Below are 24,318 nucleotides of genomic sequence, written 5' to 3' on the forward strand. Positions count from 1 at the left end.
AGCAAAGGCTAGGCTCAGGACACATCAAAGGCTAGGCTGAGGACACATCAAAGGCTAGGCTCAGGACACATCAAAGGCTAGGTTCAGGAAACATCAAAGGCTAGGCTGAGGACACATCAAAGGCTAGGCTAGGGGACACCTAAAGGCTAGGCTCACTGGGCAACTCGGGAAAGAGGAAACACAGGATAGCTAGAGACACAGAAGGGCTATGGCTAGAAGCATGCTAGTACTGTAACTGTACTATAAACTCAACATAGCATTTAGCTAATCATGCTCCTAGCCACACATACACCTAACTGCTTACCTGCTCTAGCTAATCACAAGAACACAGGAGGACAGGACCGAATCAGCTCCACTAACACAGACACACAAAACATACACAGAGACATTGCCAATAAGAGAGCCCAAGTTAACACAATCTAAAATCAAAATACAAATTAAACAAATAAAAACAAACCAAAATGCCCACATAACTGACAGTGGTTTTACCCAAAAATGCTCGACCCAGTTTCCCAGTCTAAACAGCTATTTATAGATTGGATGATGGCTACCTCGGTTCAGGTGTGCACCGCATCACCTGACCGAGGTGCCTGCTGGGAAACTGAGTCGGCCAACAAAAACTACAAACTAAAAACAGTGACCTCTAGTGGAGGACCCTTACAGTACCCCCCCCCTTAAACCGCTCCTCCGGAGCGCTATTGGTGGTCCCAGGGCACTTCCCTGGTGTCCCTTCACCCGACCCCGACGGGCTAGCTCCCCTAGTCAACTGTGTGGCGGAGGCAGCACCGGATCGCTGTTGTAGGCCGGGCGGAGGGGGCAGCACTGTATTGCTCTGAGAAGTAGAGCCCCTGAAGACAGTGCTGTGTTGTCCCCCAATCCGGGCGGCCGATGCAGTACTGGCTTTTCCTCCGCCGTGCAGCGGTGGGTGCCCGACATCGAAGCCGGGTGCTGGACGCTGTGCTGGGGTGTCGCTCCGAAGGCGGTGAGCCTTGAATAAGGGCTACTGGACGAAGGTGGGGGCCTCCACATGAGGCCTGCTGGTGTTGCTGGGACCTCCTCGAGGCGCTCGGCGGCTGCTGCTGCTGGGACCTCCTCGAGGCGCTCGGCGGCTGCTGCTGCTGGGACCTCCTCGAGGCGCTCGGCGGCTGCTGCAGCGGTGGCCTCCCCGTGAGGCGCGAAGCGTGCTGCAGCGGTGGCCTCCCCGTGAGGCGCGAAGCGTGCTGCAGCGGTGGCCTCCCCGTGAGGCTCGAAGCGTGCTGCAGCGGTGGCCTCCCCGTGAGGCTCGAAGCGTGCTGCAGCGGTGGCCTCCCCGTGAGGCTCGAAGCGTGCTGCAGCGGTGGCCTCCCCGTGAGGCTCGAAGCGTGCTGCAGCGGTGGCCTCCCCGTGAGGCTCGAAGCGTGCTGCAGCGGTGGCCTCCCCGTGAGGCTCGAAGCGTGCTGCAGCGGTGGCCTCCCCGTGAGGCTCGAAGCGTGCTGCAGCGGTGGCCTCCACGTGAGGCCTGAAGGGTGCTGCAGCTGTGGCCTCCACGTGAGGCCTGAAGGGTGCTGCAGCTGTGGCCTCCACGTGAGGCCTGAAGGGTGCTGCAGCTGTGGCCTCCACGTGAGGCCTGAAGGGTGCTGCAGCTGTGGCCTCCACGTGAGGCCTGAAGGGTGCTGCAGCTGTGGCCTCCACGTGAGGCCTGAAGGGTGCTGCAGCTGTGGCCTCCACTTGAGGCCTGAAAGGTGCTGCAGCTGTGGCCTCCACGTGAGGCCTGAAAGGTGCTGCAGCTGTGGCCTCCCCGTGAGGCCTGAAGGGTGCTGCAGCTGTGGCCTCCACGTGAGGCTGCCGCTTTAGTCCCAGCCCCCTCTGCTATGCCTTGGAGGTCGAGCATTCTGTCACGATCGGGGTGTTGTGGCAGGTGTTGAACGCCGTGGGCGGAAGGAGCAGGCATAGAGGCAGAGGGGTGGTGTAACCAAAAAAAGAGTCTTTTTAATGATAGTTAAACAAAGTATAAATAAAGATACAACCAAAGAAACAAACAAACTTAAATGATACTTAACTGTGTGCTAACAGGAGCTCTCTGGCAAGACACAGACAAGGGGAGAGACATAACACGCCCTGCGGCGAGACACCTAACACGCCCTGCGGCGAGACACCTAACACGCCCTGCGGCGAGACACATAACACGCCCTGCGGCGAGACACATAACACGCCCTGCGGCGAGACACATAACACGCCCTGCGGCGAGACACATAACAGGGGGACAAACACAACAGGACATAAACGAGGTGTGGAGCTGAAACGAGACACTAGGGAGAACAGGAGACACTAGAGACACAGGAGACACTAGAGACACAGGAGACACTAGAGACACTAGAGACACAGGAGACACTGGAGACACTGGAGACACTGGAGACACTGGAGAGGACAGGAGACACGTAACGACGAGACGAGAGACCAAGAGAGGGACAGGACAAGGGCTAAAGACATGGCAATCAGCTAGGCATGGCTTCTAGCTAAACATGGTTAAGCATTGCTTAACCATGGCAGTTAGCTACACATACACCTAGCTAAGCATGTCTTCAGCCCCAACATGCACTAAGCTATACTTACCTACTAGCTTAAACACACTAGGGAATAGGGGCACAGAAACACAGACAAAGACTACCCAGTGGCTAGGCGAGGCAGCCCTCCAAGGCTAAGCGAGGCAGCACTCACAAGCTAGTCGTTACTCCAAAGCCCGGAGGGACCGCACTCTAAACCTAGGCACACTGGGACGCTAGGGGGAGAGGAAACACCGACAAGGGATACCCAGTGGCTAGGCTAGGGGGCCCTCATAGGCTAGGCTAGGGGACCATCAAAGGCTAGGCTAGGGGACCATCATATGCTAGGCTAGGGGACCATCATAGGCTAGGCTAGGGGACCATCCAAGGCTAGGCTAGGGGACCATCATAGGCTAGGCTAGGGGACCATCATAGGCTAAGCTAGGGGACCAGCAAAGGCTAGGCTCAGGACACATCAAAGGCTAGGCTGAGGACACATCAAAGGCTAGGCTCAGGACACATCAAAGGCTAGGTTCAGGAAACATCAAAGGCTAGGCTGAGGACACATCAAAGGCTAGGCTAGGGGACACCTAAAGGCTAGGCTCACTGGGCAACTCGGGAAAGAGGAAACACAGGATAGCTAGAGACACAGAAGGGCTATGGCTAGAAGCATGCTAGTACTGTAACTGTACTATAAACTCAACATAGCATTTAGCTAATCATGCTCCTAGCCACACATACACCTAACTGCTTACCTGCTCTAGCTAATCACAAGAACACAGGAGGACAGGACCGAATCAGCTCCACTAACACAGACACACAAAACATACACAGAGACATTGCCAATAAGAGAGCCCAAGTTAACACAATCTAAAATCAAAATACAAATTAAACAAATAAAAACAAACCAAAATGCCCACATAACTGACAGTGGTTTTACCCAAAAATGCTCGACCCAGTTTCCCAGTCTAAACAGCTATTTATAGATTGGATGATGGCTACCTCGGTTCAGGTGTGCACCGCATCACCTGACCGAGGTGCCTGCTGGGAAACTGAGTCGGCCAACAAAAACTACAAACTAAAAACAGTGACCTCTAGTGGAGGACCCTTACATGAGTGAAGGAGCACAGTGTCAAATTACACGCACGCATGCACACACACACACACACACACACACACACACACTTTCTCGCCTTTACAGAAACCCCCCCACCCCCTCCTCCTCTCGGTTTCCCACACAAACACGTACAGACGCACACTCTTTGCCTTATACAGAAACTTTGCTCTGTCGCGATTCTTTTCAAAGGCAACACGACAGGCTGATACAGAGAGGGAGAGAAAAAATGGATCTTTACCCTCTAATGAGACTTGCTTTTGCTTTATACGTCCGCACACACACACGCTGTACAAACATGCTTACAAACACAAAATAAAATATGTGGTCACAGTGTTATAGTAAACAGTACACGCGTGCACGGATGTTGATTAGATCAGTAAGAGACGAGCACTATGACACAGCAGGGGAGACGATTACCTACAATTCCGCAGCGTAAGAAAGAGAAAAAACGTTTGCTCAGTTGTGATCACATGATGATCGGCATTAAAATAAGAAGCGCATGCGTGATACATGATACTCGGTGCTCTTAAACCAAGACAGTGCTAGTTTTTCAATCAAAATTTATTAAAAATCTTTGCTTGTCCTGCGGAACACTTGTAAACCGCGTTACTCATAATCCGAGGTTCCACTGTATATCCAAATAATTTAACTGTTTAATAGACATGGGTATTTTTTTTTCTTTTCAAATCCAACTATTAAGTCTGATTTAATTGCTATCATTAATCATTTTTATTTATTTTTTATCTATTTTAGGCAGAGACGTCCTCTGTATTCTTAATTCATCTAAAAAAACCCTACAGTATTTGCCAACAGCGCACACAGTTTAATAAATTTACACCTATCGTTAATGAAAGGTAAGAAGAGATTCCGCAGAATCTTCTGACACAATGCTTGCTCTGAAGGACTATACTCGACAAGAATATAGAGAATAAGAATTATATTTATCAGGACATTCGCATAAGTAACACTATCAGATTATCAGATAGCCTACTATCAGGTAAATAAATAAATTTAATTTAAGACCATTTAAACCGAGGCAATGCCATGTCTTTCATTGTTTTTGTCCCTGTTAAGACATTACAAAAACTATATAAGGAACTTACTATGAATTTCAAATCACAAATTTGGGCATTGCATTTCATCCTTATAAAAATAATATGAAGCACATATACACATTCATCATGAAATATCTGTTGTAAAACAAAATAAAATTCATGTTTGCTTCAGCATTGGAAACAATATTGTTTTAGGCCAACTAATTATACATAATTCTTTGTTGTACTTGGTCTGGCTTTTAGAGAAAGTCCTTCCATGGGGCATCTGGCGGATATTCAGTGAAGCACAACATTTATTTAAATTCCCGAATGTTGCTTGCGGCAAGTTGCGGCATGCCGTACGACAAATTGCGGCATCTCGCGGGAAAATACGCACAGTCTTAATGGCCACATCTGTAACAAACACCTCCTCAACAGCCAGCTCTGCCTGCGTATGACACAGGACAGCCGGAGGAGACCCCGCCTCCAACCAAGAAGACCCCGCCTCCGCTGAATGCTGGACAGCCTAAAAAGTCAGCAGCAGCTGCTGCAGACCACGGGGGACTGTGTGCGGAAGTTCACAGACTGCGAGATCCGATCGTCTCGCTGGAAGCAGCACTGGTGAAACTGATCAACGGGACCGTGGACGCCACCACTAAAGCCTTTAGAGTGCGAATGGACATGACACAGTTTCCCAGTAACTAACCCGTCTGATAGAAGTCCATGATCCCCACAGCGGGCGGGAAAAACCAGCCAACATGGCAGAAAGTGAAGTCAAACCTTATGAAGCACACCTGAGAAATAGCTTTGTGAATGGACATTGCAAAGAAGGTTAAGGACACGTGCATCACATGGGACACGAGGAAACTCACGCTGATCGAACAAACTTCTAAACCATGAAGGCTTGGAGAAGTTATGATTGATTTTTACTATAGTTTTGTTATAATATATGCTTAAAATTTTATAGTTAAGTTTGCCCTTAAGGACAGAGAGGAGGGATATGTGGTAGAAAATGTTACATTTACATTACATATTACTTTTGTTTTAAACTTAACTTAATCTTGTTTGTTTTAAACTTTAACTCAATTATTTTATTATTCCAGGTCATAAGAGTAATCTCTCTTATTTCTAAAGTGATTATAAAACAAACGTACAAACCCACATTATGTGTATATAAAACAACATTTAATGCAGTTCTTTACAAAACACCCCATGTGATTTTACTTTTCCCCATGTTATTCTTTTCAAATTGTCTCACATTCTGAACCAGACTGCACACATTAGTGTAATTTTTATAAAAATCTTATTTAATCATGTAATTAATATAAAACAAAAGCAAGGAAATGCTAGTAATAAGGACTGACACAGGACATAAGCTCAGACTTTAACTTTATTAAACACACTAAAAATAAACAGGGGACTAGAAAACTGTATTGTTATAAACCTAATTAAAGTAAGTAGACGTATTTTTCTCACCTCTGACTGAAACCCAGCTTTTGGGTGACTCTCCTCTCTCTGGGTGTGTACAGTGGTAGAAACCTTCATCTGACTTTGAGACACTGATGGTCATCTCTCCTGTAGTCTGCTTCTGGAGAACTGAATCATCTTTATAGAAATCAGCACCAGAGTCTGAGATCTTTGTGTTGTGATATAAACAGCGTAAAGTCAGAGGATTTCCCTCAGTTACAGGATGGACAGGACTCTCCAGGATCACATCACCATCTGGAGGAAAGAGAAAGAAGTCACTGGAAAGACAAAAACACTGAGTGTCTCAGACACAAGTATAATTCTAACTCTATTACCTCTAGCACTCCAGTGATCTGCTCCATGTGATATTACTGTATAATCACACTGCCATACTTGTGACATGAAGATACCTAATTTAACTCCATTCCAAAACACTCAATTATCTATAAAAAGTGTTTATCAGGTTTGTTGCTAAGCTTGTCTTATTTTTATGTATTTATTTTATTAAATAATTAAACTATTCTTGTACATATTCTACATAACTACAACTAATATTAGTATTAACTTACTACATGTAACTACCACTGCAGTGGTAACATGTAATTACTTGTTAGTACAACTACTGTAAGTTCACTGGCTAGTTTAAGATCATAAATAATGTTACTGCACACTTTTGTTTTATGTTTATGAATAAAGATGAAGTACAAATGCTGTTAGTTTATGAAAACTTTTTATTATGTTTGTGTGTGCCTTTATTTTGCAGATTGTGCTGCTACGCAAATGTAAACACTTGTCCGTGTACAGAGGTGGATTTGAGATTAAATGTGTAAATATCTGGTAGATGTTTAAGTGTCTGTGCAGCCTCCAGACTTCAATATATCTTCTCTGTGACATGAGAATTATAATTTCTGGTCATAATTATGACATACCAAAAATTTTTGTGATATATATTGTGTAAGAGATATTGTGACTAAAACAAATTAATAAGCCTGGTAAGACACATGTTGCACTGTAGTGAATCACAAATTAAATGGTTGGAAAATCTAATATAAATTTAGTTTGTTATGCAATCTAGCATTAATATGATCCATAGACATTTTGCTAGTATTCTGTTTTGCTCTACAAGAGACACAGTATAAATGTAGCTTATGTGGTAAAACTTTCAGACTTAAGAAATAAATCTTTAGAAATAAATCTACAGTTATGCAGTTTTGACCATGACAGAGTGTCTCAGAGAGAAAACTACATGAGCTGAAGTCTAATTTAATTGTTTATTTTAAAGTAACTAATGACAGTGAATAAAACTGTCTTTTTCTAAATTGTTTTCAGACATTTAAACAAATCTTACTGCATTGCCATCAATCAAAAAAATATATATTTTTTCAATTATTTTGTGTATTAAACTACTACTGATGAGAAGTGATGATGATAAAAGACTCACTGTGCACTGTGATGTTGAGAGAATTACTGCGTCCTCCAGATTCAGACTGACACCAGTAAACTCCAGTGTGTGATGTAGAGAGGGAGCTGATGTTACATGTAGATCCTGAAACTGATGAACAATCTAACTGTGTCCCACTGTGTGTGTATCGTCTCACTGTCCATCCAGTAGAGTCTCTCTGGTCCTCACAGCTCAGTGAGAGAGAGTCAGCAGTAAAGTGTTGAGTTCTGCTGGGACTGATGATCAGAGACACTGGAGGAGATCCAACTGGTAATAATTTTATTTAGATTATTATTTTTACATTTGTGTTAATATTATATTACTATTTATTTAAATTTAAAAGTAAAATAAAATGTTAATAGTAGAAATCAAGGACAATAGTAGATTAAACTGTACATAGAGCATAAAAGATACAAACAAGGACAATAATTAAGGATCTAAATTTGCACCAAGGCTAAATAACAAAAAACTTAAACGTATATTACTTACTTTTCACTGCACGGTCTACATGCACGCACAATCTTACATTCCTATATTCTTTCAGTAGACGTGTTTACATGGAGGCCAATATTTTATAAATAATTCTAGTAAAAGTTGATTGGAATAAAAGGCATCATGTACAGTAAAGTCTAAGGCACCCTGTGTTTTTAGTAAAGACTGTTATAGATTTTAAAAAACTATTTTATGAACTTAATTATATTTTTTAATTATCTTTATTATTATCATTGAGTCAGAAAAAAAACCTCAGTATTCCACCACAAAATTAAAAGTTACAGAAAAATATTTGTATGCCAGAAAATTAAGCAGGATACTATATAAGTGACCGCTATTCGATAAAAAACTAAATAGAAGCTGCTGGGTTTTGCCTGGAAAAACAAGCAGAAGCAACAGTTCTGTGGGATGATCAGTAAAACTTATTCAAAAACTTATTTCCTTATAAAACTATACAAATTGTACCTGAGAATAAAGCGTCCTCAAGTCATTGTCACACCAAATACTGACTATTTATCTATTAAACTATCTGTTCTGGGTAACATTTGGTGACTTAGGTTTCCAAGAGAGACCTTGGTTGAGCAATTGGATCACCTTTTACATGTAGGATTAAACTAATTATAGATGATACTGTATTCTAGAAATTATATATTGCAGAAGGTGGATTTCTTCAAAAAAAAAAAAAAAAAAAAAGGTGGGAGACTGACCCCAATGTAATACAATATTTTTTTCTACTTAGCTGCTTATTCAACCCACAGTATGATCCCATGGAAAGTTTATTAAATCTCTCTAACTGTTTAAATACAACTTACAGTGTGTTACTACCAAACACTATTGTTTTGTCCAGTGCAGTCACGTACTCACCAATAACATTTACCCAGAGTGCATCACTGTCATTTGTGTAGTAGACTGGGTTTCCTCTTCCAGCTCTGCACCTGTACTGACCTCCATCAGAGACACTAACTGATCTGATAAAGTAATGTAATGTTTTAGTCTCAGTCTCGTTACTCTGTGTGGGTGTGACCCAGTAAAACTTCCATTCAGCAGGCTGCAGCTTCAGTGTACAGCTCAGAGTCACTGAGTTTCCTGTCAGGACGTCTCCTTTATGGCTTGATGCGAGTTCAGCTTTAGGTTTCTTTGTTTTAAATGAGACGCACAGATCAGGAGAAATGTAATTATTACTGCACTAATCAGTTCTACAAAAAATACACATCCATACACTTTCCCACATCCGGGAGAGTTACAGTGTGGAGAAGCCCCAAAGAAGCGTACCACACAGACTGTAGCATGCCCAGAGTGAAGCATGAGGGTGGAGCAGTGATGGTTTGCACTATCATGGCATTCCCTAGGGCTAATACATTGGGCGCCTCACTGTCAAGGACTACCAAATCATTCTGGACGACCATGTGCACCCAATGGTTGAAACATTGTATCCTGAAGGCGGTGCCCTGTAACAGGATAATAATGCACCAATACACACAGCAAGACTGGTGACAGAGTGGTTTGATGAACATGAAAGTGAAGTTGAACATCTCTTATGGCCTGCACAGTCACCAGATCTAAATATTATTGAGCCACTTTGGGGTGTTTCAGAGGACCGAGTCAGGAAACGTTTTCCTCCACCAGCATCATGTGACCTGACCACTATTCTGCAAGATAAATGACTTAAAATCCCTCTGCCCCCTGTGCAGGACTTGTATCTGTCATTCCCAAGACGAACTAATGCTGTATTGGCCACAAAAGGAGGCTGTACACTATACTAATGTATTATTGTGGTCTAAAACCAGGCAGTTTCATTGTCCAACCCCTGTGCATCTACTGTACATTATGTTATTAAAGTGATTTATTAGTGTATCATAGTAAATTAAAACTAGAACCAATTCCTGGAAAACTGTGCACAACCTTTTCTGAGCAAAGTCACGAAAACAGCTCAGTCCTAACTAACACAAAAGTCACTATAATAAGACACTTTCACGCATATTTGCACACCACCCAGTCATTTTTCTTCATTTTTCTTTATTTACACTAAATTTCTATATATTCTATATTTTTCTATATTGTACAGAATATCTTTATTTGTACAGAATATTTTTATTTTTATCCTACCTAAAGGTCATGGGCAATCGTGTAAGCATTTCACTGCATACCATACTGTGTATGACTGTGTATGTGACAAATTAAATTAGAATTAGAATTTTTGATTTGCTACAAAAGGAATTATATTAAAGTTTAGACCAACAGCACGTCTCTACATGATGTGATTCTTCTACTCATCAGTATTATGTGGTTTATGTGGACAAATGTACAAACCCACAGTATGTGTGTACTAAAGACATGTTTAAAACACTTTTACTGCTTTATTTAATGTGATTTTTATATGCAGTAGATTATCTGCAAAATGAAACTAATAATTGAACTGAAGTGTAAAGCTCACTGTACTGTGTTTCTGCTTTTCTATTTTTTTTCTATATTTAATGAATACTGTGCTGTACAAATTATTGTTGTTTTTAAAAAAAAAAGTCCAGTCATTTAAATATTTACTTTAAAAGCACTACATTAAAATAGTTGTATTACTATTATTATTATTATTATTATTATTATTATTATTATTATTATTATTCAGACATGCAAAACCATGACCATGAAACCAGGTGTTCTATTAGCTGAAGATGACTAGTTCTTCCCAACTCTAAATAAAAAAAATATATAATAATAATATATTTTTTTTAACAATTGAATTATAATAGCTGAGGAGATGAACACAGAAAGTATTGGTTACATTAAAATTAGGACGTGAAAATTGAAAGTAAACAGACAAAAAGAACAATATACACAGTCATCATAATGAGACTTTTTTTTGAAACAAAATCTAAAATTGGACAATATTTATATTTATAGGGAAGAGCACACACACACACACACACACACACACACACACACACACTCACCTGATACAGAGAGTGTAACAGGATCACTAAACTGTGAGTACTGAGAGTCTCTTCTCCTCGTCCCTCTGCAGGTGTATTTACCCCCGTCTGAGACTGTAAACTCCTGTGTTGTGAGGGATGAGTAGACACTTACACCGTCTCTATACCAGCTGTATGTCCACTCAGTGTCTCTTCCGTCCTGTATGGTACAACTAAAATTCAGTCTCTCTCCCCAGACCGCCTGTGTATAAGGCTTTATAGCTGCCACTGGTTTAGGACTCTCTGTATACACACACGCACACACACACACACACACACACACACACACACACACACACACACACAAAAGAAGATTGTTCCCACTGAGAGTGTAGATACAGTAAATCTGTTCACATGTAAATGATTAAACTCTGTCACACAACAATCACTACTGATGAAGTAAATGTAGATCACAATTTTAAATACAGACTCGACACTAAATCACACTACAGTATCGTGTTAGGTTTACGAAGAAGAGTGTCCAAATGGTTTGCTTTTAAACATAAGAGATCCACAAGCTGTTTGAATGTATATTTATCTGGATACGGTCTACAGGACGTGTTACTACTTAAGGAATCAGGACACAATGTTTAATGCTTGTAGAGGGAAAGGGGAAAATTTGCATCTGTTTAATAAAACCTTATACAGTACTGTGCAAAAGTCTTAGGCATATATTGTTTTATTATATGCTGTACCAATTTTGTTATATATGTTTATTCTGTCTGAATGTACAAAATCATTCAGTATTTCCATATATAACTTTAAAAATAATAAATAAATAACATTACAGGAGAATATATGCACCGCTGTAAAGAAATAAATATAGTATAAGACAGACCAGTTTTCAGATGGAAACAAAAAACCTAATGTACACTCCTGGGATTTGCATAGAAATAGAAAGGAGCGAGTGTGACAAAGTTACCAGAAGTACTAATTTTTTGCGTAATTTATTCAGTACAACTCAGAAACATTTATTTTCAAAACTTTCCGACTCAACAGAATCCTATGTGACTCCCTCCGTTTGATCTAAACAGAATCGGAAATTCAAACATTGTTCTGACCCTCCATACCACACACTGCTGTGGTGATAAATAAATCACCCGCTGTCTTCTAAACTGTCCAATAACGGTCTGTTTAAAAAAAACACTATTACTAATCAGGGAGAATGAATCGGCCAAAGTCCATAGACATTGAATCACTACACCCTACACCCTACTCCCTACACCCTACACCCTACACCCTACTCCATGTGCAGGGAGTTTCTCTGTTAAGAAAACTTCACTCCACAAAATTCCACCATTCGGAACAACCTGCAACGTCACTACCTTCATGCGTTACCATGGTAACATAAGCACCTCGGAGAGGTGAATAAGTGAATACAGTGTAGTCTTTGAAAGGGAACGTCTCGGGTTACTTTGCTGTAACCCTGTTTCCTGAAAAGGCGGGAACGAGATGCTGCGTCCCAATGCCGCACTGCCTATGTGACAGGACGTCCGTTCAGACAAATTAATCTGAGGAATGTTTCCGGTTCACTCCTATTTATAACCTGCAGGTGCGTCTCATCAGATGACGTCACCCGACCGAGGTTATATAAGCCAAAATTTGGCGTGTTTGATACACACATGCTTCACAACCGGCAACATGACAAGATGTTTCCCATGGTGTTTTCACGCAGCATCGTGTGTAGCCTTTGAAAGGGAACTAAAAGTAAAAAAAAAAAAAAACTATATTTGGGCAGTGACTGACACTTTTTCTTTTTCAAAGTTTCTTGATGAAAGAGAAATTTAGCTAAAAGCGTCTGTGTGTATCTGTGTAAATGTTGCTATACTGTGACGCTGCTCACATGTTCAGTGTTGTACAGAATCACTTAACAGAAAGTCTCTTACTCACCAGTAACATTTACCCAGAGTGCATCACTGTAGTTTGTGTAGTAGACTTTATACCTTTATCCTGCACTTTCTGCTAACTGCACTTCTGGTTAGACCTAAACTGCATTTCGTTGTCTTTTACTTGTACATGTGTAACGACAATAACGTTGAATCTAATCTAATCTAATATTTGTCCTTATCAGGGAATGTCAAAGTCAACATTATTGTCAATTCTGCTACATGTACAGTGCATACATATAGAGAATTGAAATTACATTTCTCTCAACCCTTGTTACAAATAACACTAAAAACTTTTTAAAAACCTAAAAAAAAAACTTAAATAACACTGGAGAACTTGGAGAACAACAGAGGTAAGATAATTGAGTTACTGTTCTGCAAAAAGGGACAGATTACAACACAGAAGGCTGATATGGTGAAAAATGGAACAGTGCAATAAGAATAGTGCAAGTGTGCTTATTTTAGTTGAGTAAAGTGACATTTTAAAGAGAAATATAAAACAGTATAAACAAGAATGTTTATACTTTTTAACGTAGTTGCACTTAGTAAAACTACAGAAAACAACTGTCAGTTCAAAACATTCTGAATGACTAATTCTGTAACTTTTTTTGGTCTTGTTTAACCAATACAAAGTTAATAGTATTCCAAAGATATTAAAATTACATTAAACATTTTATGAACAGCTTGTGGTACTATATTCTTTAAATAATTGTAATTTGATTTTGATTATGGGTTTAATACAGTTGAGGCTAGGAGGAATACAGCTTGAGCTCTATTGGGCATGCGCACATCAATCTAACGTTTTTTTTTCTCTCTCACTGTACAACAATAAAACTTTTTGTATTACAGAAAAATGATCCAATGGGTATAACAATTCATTTCATTGTTTGTTTCCGGTGTTATGCGCTAAAATGCCCCCCTGCCATGGATTGCCTACCATACATAATCGCTATCAAATATTATAGTAGAACATAAATTCATAGGTTTATTTTTATCAAATATGATATTAATATTATAATAAACCCTAGTTATGTGACAGCCGTCAAGACCATGAATACAACTTCTTGTATAATGTATATTTTGTGGCACATTTATTTTTAAGGGCTTTGTCATGAATATACAAATAAGCATTTATATATAATAAAAATAAATATTGTAGCGTTTTTCACCGCTAAGCAGGAACTTGGAGAGACGAGTGAGCTTCCTGGCTGCCCAATGCAAATGGCTGGGAGCATTTTATTGATCACCAGCACAAAACAGCACATCCAACCTCCATAAAGACACATCCACACTAATTACAACAGACATCTACCCACACACACACACCCACCCTGGCCGAAACCACTACCCCAAACACCTTTCCCCAACACGGTGAACACATAACAATCCCTCCCGCAAAGCATGATGGTTGTTACTCAAACCCCACCCACGCCACAATATTGTTCATGATGAAAAATTAAAGTAAACTATTTTTATTATAAAATAAACAATCCAAAAGTATACATGCTGTACAGTATATGAAAAAAAATCTATTTTTTTCATATTCAACATATTTATTTTCATATTGCTTATTTTATTTTATTGTCTCATGTAATTTGTAATTTGTAAACCATTAACTTATGAATTTATATTCTAATACAATATTTGATAGCGATTATGTGGCAATCCATGGCAGGGGGGCATTTTAGTGCATAACACCCCGGTCGGAGCTATATATCCCTTTTAGCCACGACCATGGCTCAAACGCGCGAGGATGACGTCAGTAACCCGTGGCAACGCAGTAGAATGTTTAGAAAGAAATATTTGTAATATCAATATTTTACAGGAAAAGAATGGGATTTTAATATGAAGGATTATGTTGGCTGCATTACTAAAACGCATTAGAAAGAACAATAGCGTTTAATTTTAGCCTGTTATGATTTTGATAGAGGTCATATCATAGCCTTTAAACAGGCAACTTGTGCAAGAAGCGCAGCGTACACTTGCGAGCGGACAGAGGGATTTCCCGATCCAACGAGGGAGTGAGAGATAGGAGTTTTAAATCCGTCTCCCACAGCTCTTCTGGATACACGCGTTTTAAGCCCCAGAAATGCGCCGCGGCCCGGTGCTTCTCAAGGAATGCGGGGCGCGCGCAAGCACTTCATTCGAAGCAGTAAAGTGTAGAGATTGCCCTACTGCAGGTGCGTCTCACAGATGACGTCACCCGACCGAGGTTATATAAGCCAAAATTTGGCGTGTTTGATACACACATGCTTCACAACCGGCAACATGACAAGATGTTTCCCATGGTGTTTTCACGCAGCATCGAGTGTAGCCTTTGAAAGGGAACTAAAAGTAAAAAAAAAAAACGATATTTGGGCAGTGACTGACACTTTTTTTTTTTCAAAGTTTCTTGATGAAAGAGAAATTTAGCTAAAAGAGTCTGTGTGTATCTGTGTAAATGTTGCTATACTGTGACGCTGCTCACATGTTCAGTGTTGTACAGAATCACTTAACAGAAAGTCTCTTACTCACCAGTAACATTTACCCAGAGTGCATCACTGTAGTGTGTGTAGTAGACTGGGTTTCCTCTTCCAGCTCTGCACCTGTACTGACCTCCATCAGAGACACTAACTGATCTAATGGTGTAGCGGGAGTAGTAGTACTGTGCTGCAGTCTCAGTCTCAGTGCTCTGTGTGGGTGTGATCCAGTAAAACTTCCATCCAGCAGACTGCACATTCAGTCTACAGGTCAGAGTCACTGAGTTTCCTTTCAGGACGTCTCCTTTAGGACTTGATGTGAGTTCAGGTTGAGGTTTTTCTGTTAGAAATTAAATACAGTATCAGAATGTGAAGTAGTCTTTACTACACAAATCACCTCTACAGTAAAACACTATTACTCTCTCAGTGACGACACTAAACACATCAGCACTAATGTCACGTTGTTTAAGTTATTTAAATTGAATCTATAGAGATATTAAATGTAAAGCATCAATAATATCAAAGTGAGAGTCAGACAATAACTGCTATGTGATGATGTAACTCTCTAATCTCTCTATATCAATTTATCTTAATGTGTGTATGAAGTAAAAATTATTTCAGGAACATAGAACACAAGATGCAAATCTTTACTGAAAGACATATTGGGAAACTTTAGAAATAATATTTTTTTACTTGTTTTGTCTAAAAGTGAATAAATCAGTGTAGTGTCGCCACCTTACAGACAAACACATAAATAAATGTACATAATGAGCACACGTAACAGAGTGTCACACACACAAGAGAAACAATACACACAATTGAGGGACACACACACACACACACACACACACACACTGAGAGAGATGTGTCTTGCCCTTCTGGGCCACCGTACGTCTCCTATACAATCTGTATTTAACACGATGTCGCCATAATGAAATTCCTGATTGAACTGAGGTGTAAAGCTCTCTGTGTTTACTGATAGTTTTCCTTTACACATGATGATTATAAACATTGTGTTAAATCTACACATCTGTGTTCATATATAAAATAAAACACTATTCAGGGCTCAAGATCTCGTCTTCTTATACTGGGAAATCATGGTGGAGATCTTGACAATCATATTATTATTATTATTATTATTATTATTATTATTATCAGTGTTTCCTAAACTCCATCATCATGTGGACTTTGCAGTGAGAGGAGAAAACTCTCATCCCCCGGATCACTGGATCTTATTTACACAAACATTCCCAGCATGTACTGTACCAGACAAAGCCCCACCCTTATCTCCACTACTCACACCACATCTTACATGTGTAAGTTATATGTTAATTCCAGCACACACACAGGCAGACTGTAACTAACGGTGATTCCACTAACTTGGAGGAGAATATGACATCAGTGACTATCTACATCAGCAAGTACATCAGTGACATCACTGTCTCCAAGACCATCAGCACATGAACACACACACATACACACACACTCTTTACCCTTCTGCCATATATGAGGGGCGTTCAAGTTAAACCCAGTGAAAACGTGAGGTTATTATTTGAGAATGAACACGTAAAAACCCGCAGTAGCCGGGATCAACAACGGTAGAGCAGGTGAGCAACCAATCAATTTCCAAGTGTCACACAGAAGTGGGCGGGACCTGAAACATTAAGAGAATAAACACCTCCACCCCACCACCAGCAGAGACACAAACAAAGCAGAGAATACAAATATATATCCAATATCATAACACTACCTCCTTTAATAGCAAACTTCCTGTTAACAACTATAATCATCATGGCACTGAAATAATGAATCAGCCATGACATTTTCAGACCCTTTCTTATACCTAATGTTCATGTTAAAACCTTGCACGATTAAACACCATCGCACGAGACATTGCTTGCAAAATAACATCAGAGAAAAATTTCAAAAGCTTCTGTAATAGCCTGCCATGCCGAGAAAGCGTCCAAGTTCTCTTTTTGTTTTGTGTAACAGTTGCCTTAAATTTGGCACCTAGTGGGTGAACTGTACCTTGTCCGACCTGTTTATCACAAGGTACACAATGGTGGCATGACCAAATTCACATTTTGCTAAGTTTAATGTTAAAGAAGCTTTCGGAAGGCGAGAAAATACACAGTACGAACATGTGCATGGAAAGTATCAGAAAATACTACTACATCACCAAGAACCTGCGTCATCAGACGCTGAAATGTGTCAGGTGCATTTCTGTTGGCTAATGCCATCACGGTATACTGATGGAAACTGTCACGGACAATGAAGGCAGAGATTCCAGATGCACGTGGTGTGAGAGGAACTTGCCAGTAACCTTTTAACAGATCTAATTTTGTAACAAACTGGGGGACAAATTCTCATCTTCAAACACTGGATTGTCACTACACGTGAACGAATCTGAAAAAATTCTCAGCATTCTTCATTTTACAAGCCTGAGTATGTCCCCACACAGGTGCTAAAAACAGATGGAAACTCATGTGACATCACTTTCATTCATCTCAGGAACGTCAGTTACAATAGGCAAGTGAAAAACCTTATCACCAGCTAAATCATTACCCAAAATACAGAACGTGAAACTCCTGTAACTGGCAACTGAGGACGGACTGCAACCTTAAGAGAGCCAGACACTATATTACAGTTAAGATAAATTGTATGTAATGGAGCTGTCTGACAATCTTTAAACTCTTCTAACAATACCAGTCCTTTTAACTGATCAGTTTATATAACCATAACACATCTAATTTAACAGTCTCATAATCCACACTTCTATTGTTCTAGTGTTAAGGCAGAACACACTTCCTGAGCTTTATTAATAAACGTGAACTGTACCAATAAGGACCAAACACTTCTAGGCCACTGCAGACTGGCAGGGATGCGCTCAATCACAGGGACATAAGTGTCCACCTTACTTTCCCTAAACATAGACACCAAAGCAACAGTGCTTACTAACTTCGAAACCAGGGGAACTCACAGACAGGTCGAGTCCTAGCACAGGCGATAACTCACATACGGGCACAGGGTGCAGACACAGACGTGAACAGGTACAGGAGACACAGGTGCACTGGAAGCAGGCCTAAACCTCGAGGTCAACCCCAGCTCCAGCTCTTTCAGTCGTATTTCATTTTAGTTTCCAGCTCCAAGAGTTTGAACTGTAGCTGCTGAGCTTTATACTGATATTAACTTACTGTAACTCTAAGTCTAGTTGTTTTAACTGTAGCGCGAGCTATACGATCTATGTGTGTGGGACCCCAGGACCTGGCGCCAGCCTCCACCACAGCCAAATCCCCCGGATCACCTGAGTGTGGTGCAACACCTGCCTTGGAATGCACAAGAATAATGCGCTGTTCAAGCAGCTCAACGTTTATCAGCTTCTTAACATCGCGTGTAGTAGCACTCTGGGACACTAAAATGTGATAAAAATCAGCAAGTAACAATAAGTCATCTTTACGGCAATGCTCAAACAGCTCTCACAAATTATAAACTGCTTAAGATTAAACATTGCTATTTGTAGGATAAAACTAAACACTCCCCAATCACAAAGAGAAATGCCGCCAGACAAACACACAAGAGCACTAAAACAAATGGGACAGACCGGGAGAAAGCACCGGACTAATCGTTCAATTCTGTCACGTGTTGGTCTAGGTCGGGCCATATCAGGACAAAAAAGAAGAGGAAGAATAGGTGAAAAATAAATAAATAGGGGTAAAACTAAAAAGTGTGTTTCCTTAGTGTTTATTTACAAAAGTAAATTAACAAATCCTCAAAAAGGGGCCTGTAACCTACGGAAGCGACAAGGCCAAAATAATAAGCAAAATTCTCTCTAGCTAGTCCCGAAGTGAAATACCTACTGTAAGCTGCACCAAAAGAACAGAAACTGGACTACAACATACTACCCTTACTCTTCTACTAACCACAAAACCAGGAGAAACAAAGTATAAAGAAAATGGTGTTGACGTCCTACTAAGCAACTAAATACATAATTATATACAAATATATACAAAATGTATTTACAAAACAAAGCAACCAAAACCAAAGAAGGGCGAATACAAAACAAGCAAATGGTCATACACGGGAAAGTCTATTAAATACCAAGCAATTATCTAAAAGGGGAAATGAAAGCATAGTCAGAAAACGTACGTAGCAAGGGGTCAAACACAGGATAATTTTCATAACAATCATAGAATATGACATAAGCAAACACATGGTCTTCAGTCCTGGGGTCTGTTCTCCGTACGTCGCTTGACACATCCGAGATAAACTGACACATCTAAGATGAGATCATTGTGCTAATTACGATCCGGCTAATACGGTTCTTCGAGCTCACCTGTTGTTGATGATTAGTAGAGCTGGATTGAGTTGTCTAGGATTATTGCGCGTTCGTGCGTTGGTTTAAAAGGTGATATGCATCGACAGTAGAAACACTGATCACAAGCCCTCCGATTAGTTGGGAAATGGAAAAAGAGCGGCTCAACTTTTTTTTGTAACACGTGTTATGCGCTGAAATGCCTCCCTGCCATGGATTGCCCCCCCCCTACATAATTATATTATGACATATAATATTATATTAGAACATAAATTCATAAGTTAATGGTTTACAAATTACAAATTACATGAATGACAATAAAATAAAATAAGCAATATGAAAATAAATATGTTGTATATGAAAAAATAGAATTATTATGTATACTTTTATATTGTTTATTTTATAATAAAATTAGTTTCGTCCAATTTATCATTATAAAATATTTATTTTTGATATATATAAATATTTTTTTGCATATTTTTATGACAAACCCCTGAAAAATAAATGTGTTACAAAATAAACATTATACAAGAATTTGTATTAATGGTCTTGACGGCTGTCTCGTGCCTAGGGTTTATTAGAATAGTAATATCATATTTGATAATAATAAACCTAGGAATTCATGTTCATATATAATATTTGATAGCGATTATGTCTGTTGGTGGGGGGGAGTCCATGGCAGGGGGCATATACTTTTTTTTCTACTAGAGTCAGTCATGCTCTTTAACCAATTAGATGTGATCTCGCCATTTCAACCAATCATAACCCGCCAGTAGCGCAGGCTAAATCCTGTTTACATGAAATAAACCTGCTCCCGAGCAGGTTCAAGCTTACGGATATGTTGCTATGACTACAAATACTAGAAGCGCATCGAAGAACGAAACAATCCAAGATCAGGACAAATCCAGAACAATTAAATCCAGCTAACTGAATTAGCGACGTACGAAGAACGAACCCCTGTAGTCTGAAGGTGATTAAGTGAGCCTCTGTGTCTCCTGTTTAAACAATCGTCAAGCAGTAAGTGGGATCAACCAATCGGTTTCAGGAAGTGGCACACTAAAGTGGGCAGGACCTGGAACATTAAGAGAAGACACGTCCCCATCCCACCAGCAGCAGAGACACAAATACAAAGTCGAGAAAACAAATATTCAATATCATAACACCACCCAGAAAGTAAAAAAAAAAAAAAACATCCACTTAATTTTCATTATTTCAGTTTCAAGGAGTTAGCAACCCTAGTGTGAGAAACACACACAGCAGTTATCAGTCGATATGTTCTTACAGACACTCACTCTAACTCATCTTCTATACCGCTTTATTCTGTATTCAAGGTCGTGAGGGACCTGGAGTCTATCCCAGAAGACGTAGGGCATGAGGCGGGGTACACCCTGGACAGTGTGCTAATCCATCACAGGGCACACACACACACAAAACGGGCAATTTGAGAATGCCAATTAGCAGGTCTTTGGACTGTGGGAGGAAACCAGAGTACCCGGAGGAAACCCACCAAGCACAGGGAGAACATGCAAACTTTATGCACACAGAAACGGGAATCGAGCCTGACCGGGAATCGAACCCTAACCCTAGTGCTAACCACTACACCACCGTGCCGCCTCCTTATAGACACTGACTCTCTAATCTCTCTGTCACAAATCAGGTTTAATCTGACACAAAAAACAACATTGCTACAGGAACTTGCATATGCTTCCTGATTAGACAGCTCACTAAATGAGAAACAATTTCCACCCATCACACATGTTATGCAAGAGAGTTGCTCTTAACACTCTGATTATTATTCCGATCTAAATCTGGTGACATTTTTTACTATTTTTACATAAGGTACATGTAGTGTATGGTTAATAACTATAACTAAGTGTCTGTATGCATATGTATGAACGCACACACACACACACACACACACACACACACACCTGTTATTATTCAAGAACTCCTCACACACACTCTAATCTCTCTCATTCTCTCAGACTCTACAGTCTCTTACACTCAGGTGTTCAGTATAAAATCTCGACCCTGGTCCTCTTCACTCATTCACACTCAGACTCTCCACTCGAGCATGGTGATGTTTCTGAAGCAGTAACTTTATAAAGACCATTAAACAGCCTCTGAGTAGGTTTTTAAGCGTGTTTCAAGTTTTTGTGACATTTTCCACTAAATCTAAACTCGTGTTGTTCCACTTGATCTCCAGCTCAGCTCACACCGGCCCTGCTCAGCCGTGCTCACACTGTCTCTCTTTAACTTTAATACAATCATCTACAGGAAACACTTCTCTGTGTCTAACTGTGTAAATGTTACTGTATTGTGATGCTGATCACATGTTGTTTGTGTCATTAGTGTTGTACAGAATCACTTGAGAGAAAGTCTCTTACTCACCAGTAACATTTACCCAGAGTTTAACACTGTAGTGTGTGTAGTAGACTGGGTCTCCTCTTCCAGCATAGCACCTGTACTGACCTCCATCAGAGACACTAACTGGTCTGATGTAGTAATGGGAGTAGGAGTAGTAGTAGTACTGTGCTGCAGTCTCAGTCTCAGTGCTCTGTGTGGGTGTGATCCAGTAAAACTTCCATCCATCAGACTGCACATTCAGTCTACAGGTCAGAGTCACTGAGTTTCCTGTCAGGACGTCTCCTTTAGGACTTGATGTGATCACAGCTTTGGGTTTTTCTGTTAGAAATTAAATACAGTATCAGAATGTGAAGTAGTCTTTACCAGAGGTGGGACAAAGTCATTGTTTGGCAAGTCACAAGTAAGTCTCAATTCATTGCCCTCAAGTCCCGAGTCAAGTCCCGAGTCAAGACAGGCAAGTCTCGAGTCAAGTCCCAAGTCAAAGCCAACAAGTCTCAAGTCAAGTCCAAAGTCGTACGGTTTGACTTTCGAGTCTTTTCAAGTCTTTTTAGCAGAAAAATAAAATGTATACAGATTATGTATGGTTGTAAGATCTGTATTTATTAAACAAACCTTTTTTTATGAAAGCACATTGCTCAGATACATAAAAATACAAATGTTAGTAAATGCTAGTAGCAATGTAAAATGGTAGCACATATTCTCAATGAAGTAGGCTACTTCATACAAACAATAACGTTGTTTTCTTCACATAACATTAAAGAACTTTGCTCCCTACCTTGTGTCATACACTCACGTAGGCTACCTCATACAAACAATCCGGTGCTGTGTCGAAGTTGGTTCCCCCATCAGGGTGCGTTTTTTTAGCCCCACCCCCGTGAAAAGGCCACAGGGAACGCGCCTTTAGGAGAAGGCTCGCCCACGAAGGGTTATGCGCGGACCACTGAGGTTCTACAGAGCGCGGTAAAGAATAAAAAGGACAGTTAGTGTTTTTTAATCCCTGACGAACTCTAGCCAACAGGATGTGTTTCCCTTGTTATCTTGGACATATTTAGAATGATGAACCTCGGCTGAGTCACTTGTAGGCTGTAAACATGTCAGTATTTTGTCTGATATTTCATATCAAATATGCCTTTTCAGCAAAACCATAATGCCAAAATAGAGACCCGTCAGATACAGTCTCAAGACATTAATAATAATAATAGTAATAATAATAATTATTATATATAAATTAATAATAATAATAATAATAATAATAATTATTATTATTATACTTAAATATTATATATATAATATTTAATAATATTTAATAGTTTAATATTATAATAATATTTAATTATAATATAATATAATAATAAATAATAATAATGTAATATAATAATAAAATAATAATAATAATAATTATTATTATGCGCGATAATTAGCATTTTTTCCGTGTGATGTCAATTCACAAGGTCACATTATTTGAATAAACCCAAACTGCATATGAAAGAAATCAGCAAATCATGGGTAGTGTATACAAGTGATTAAATATAAACAATACAACGCATGTACTGACATGTTTACAGCCTACACGTGACTCAGCCAAGGTTCATCATTCTAAATATGTCCAAGATAACAAGGGAAACACATCCTGATGGCTAGAGTTCGTCAGGGGATTAAAAAACGCTAACAATTTCCTTTTTGACCTTTACTGCGTTCTGTAGAAGCTCAGTGGTCCGCGCATATAGACAATTTTTTATAGCCAAACGAAACTACCTTCAGTATCATTTCGCGAACTGGCGCGTTCACGTTCTTGTCACGTGTTGGACTATGGTACTTTGATTGGATGTCGTGCCGAATGCGCGCATGCGCTCTGTCACACACACGCGCACAGACACATAAACAGAGATAGAGCGGACCGTGTTTACATACTTTTTATCTTTGGGCTTTTTATGGGAAGTAGCAAGTCTTTACAAGTTAATAGGCGCAAGTCCAAGTGAAAGTCCGAGTTATTTATGTTAAAGTCCAAGTCGAGTTGCAAGTCTTTTTATATTTTGTCAAGTCGAGTCTAAAGTCATCAAATTCATGACTCGAGTCTGACTCGAGTCCAAGTCACATGACTCGAGTCCACACCTCTGGTCTTTACTACACAAATCACCTCTACAGTAAAACACTATTACTCTCTCAGTCATGACACTAAACACCTCAGGACTAATGTCACATTGTTTATAAATGTTTAAGTTATTTAAATGATGAGAATGAAAATCTATAGAGAT

General features: G+C 40.0%; 1 protein-coding gene across 1 annotated transcript in view; it reads right to left on the bottom strand.

Annotated features, from left to right (window-relative positions):
- The window catches only part of LOC128520581 (leukocyte immunoglobulin-like receptor subfamily A member 2), a 32,059-nt gene that overhangs the window by 5,787 nt on the left and 1,954 nt on the right, over positions 1-24,318 (bottom strand). The window contains exons 3-7 of the mRNA XM_053494891.1: positions 22,088-22,381; positions 15,440-15,730; positions 11,016-11,282; positions 7,582-7,848; positions 6,150-6,395 (exon numbers count right to left, since the gene is read on the bottom strand). Coding sequence (XP_053350866.1) covers positions 6,150-6,395; positions 7,582-7,848; positions 11,016-11,282; positions 15,440-15,730; positions 22,088-22,381 — 1,365 coding nt within the window. The remainder of the gene's footprint in view (positions 1-6,149; positions 6,396-7,581; positions 7,849-11,015; positions 11,283-15,439; positions 15,731-22,087; positions 22,382-24,318) is intronic.

The sequence above is a fragment of the Clarias gariepinus genome, chromosome 1, assembly GCF_024256425.1.
Source record: "Clarias gariepinus isolate MV-2021 ecotype Netherlands chromosome 1, CGAR_prim_01v2, whole genome shotgun sequence".
Lineage (NCBI taxonomy): Eukaryota > Metazoa > Chordata > Actinopteri > Siluriformes > Clariidae > Clarias > Clarias gariepinus.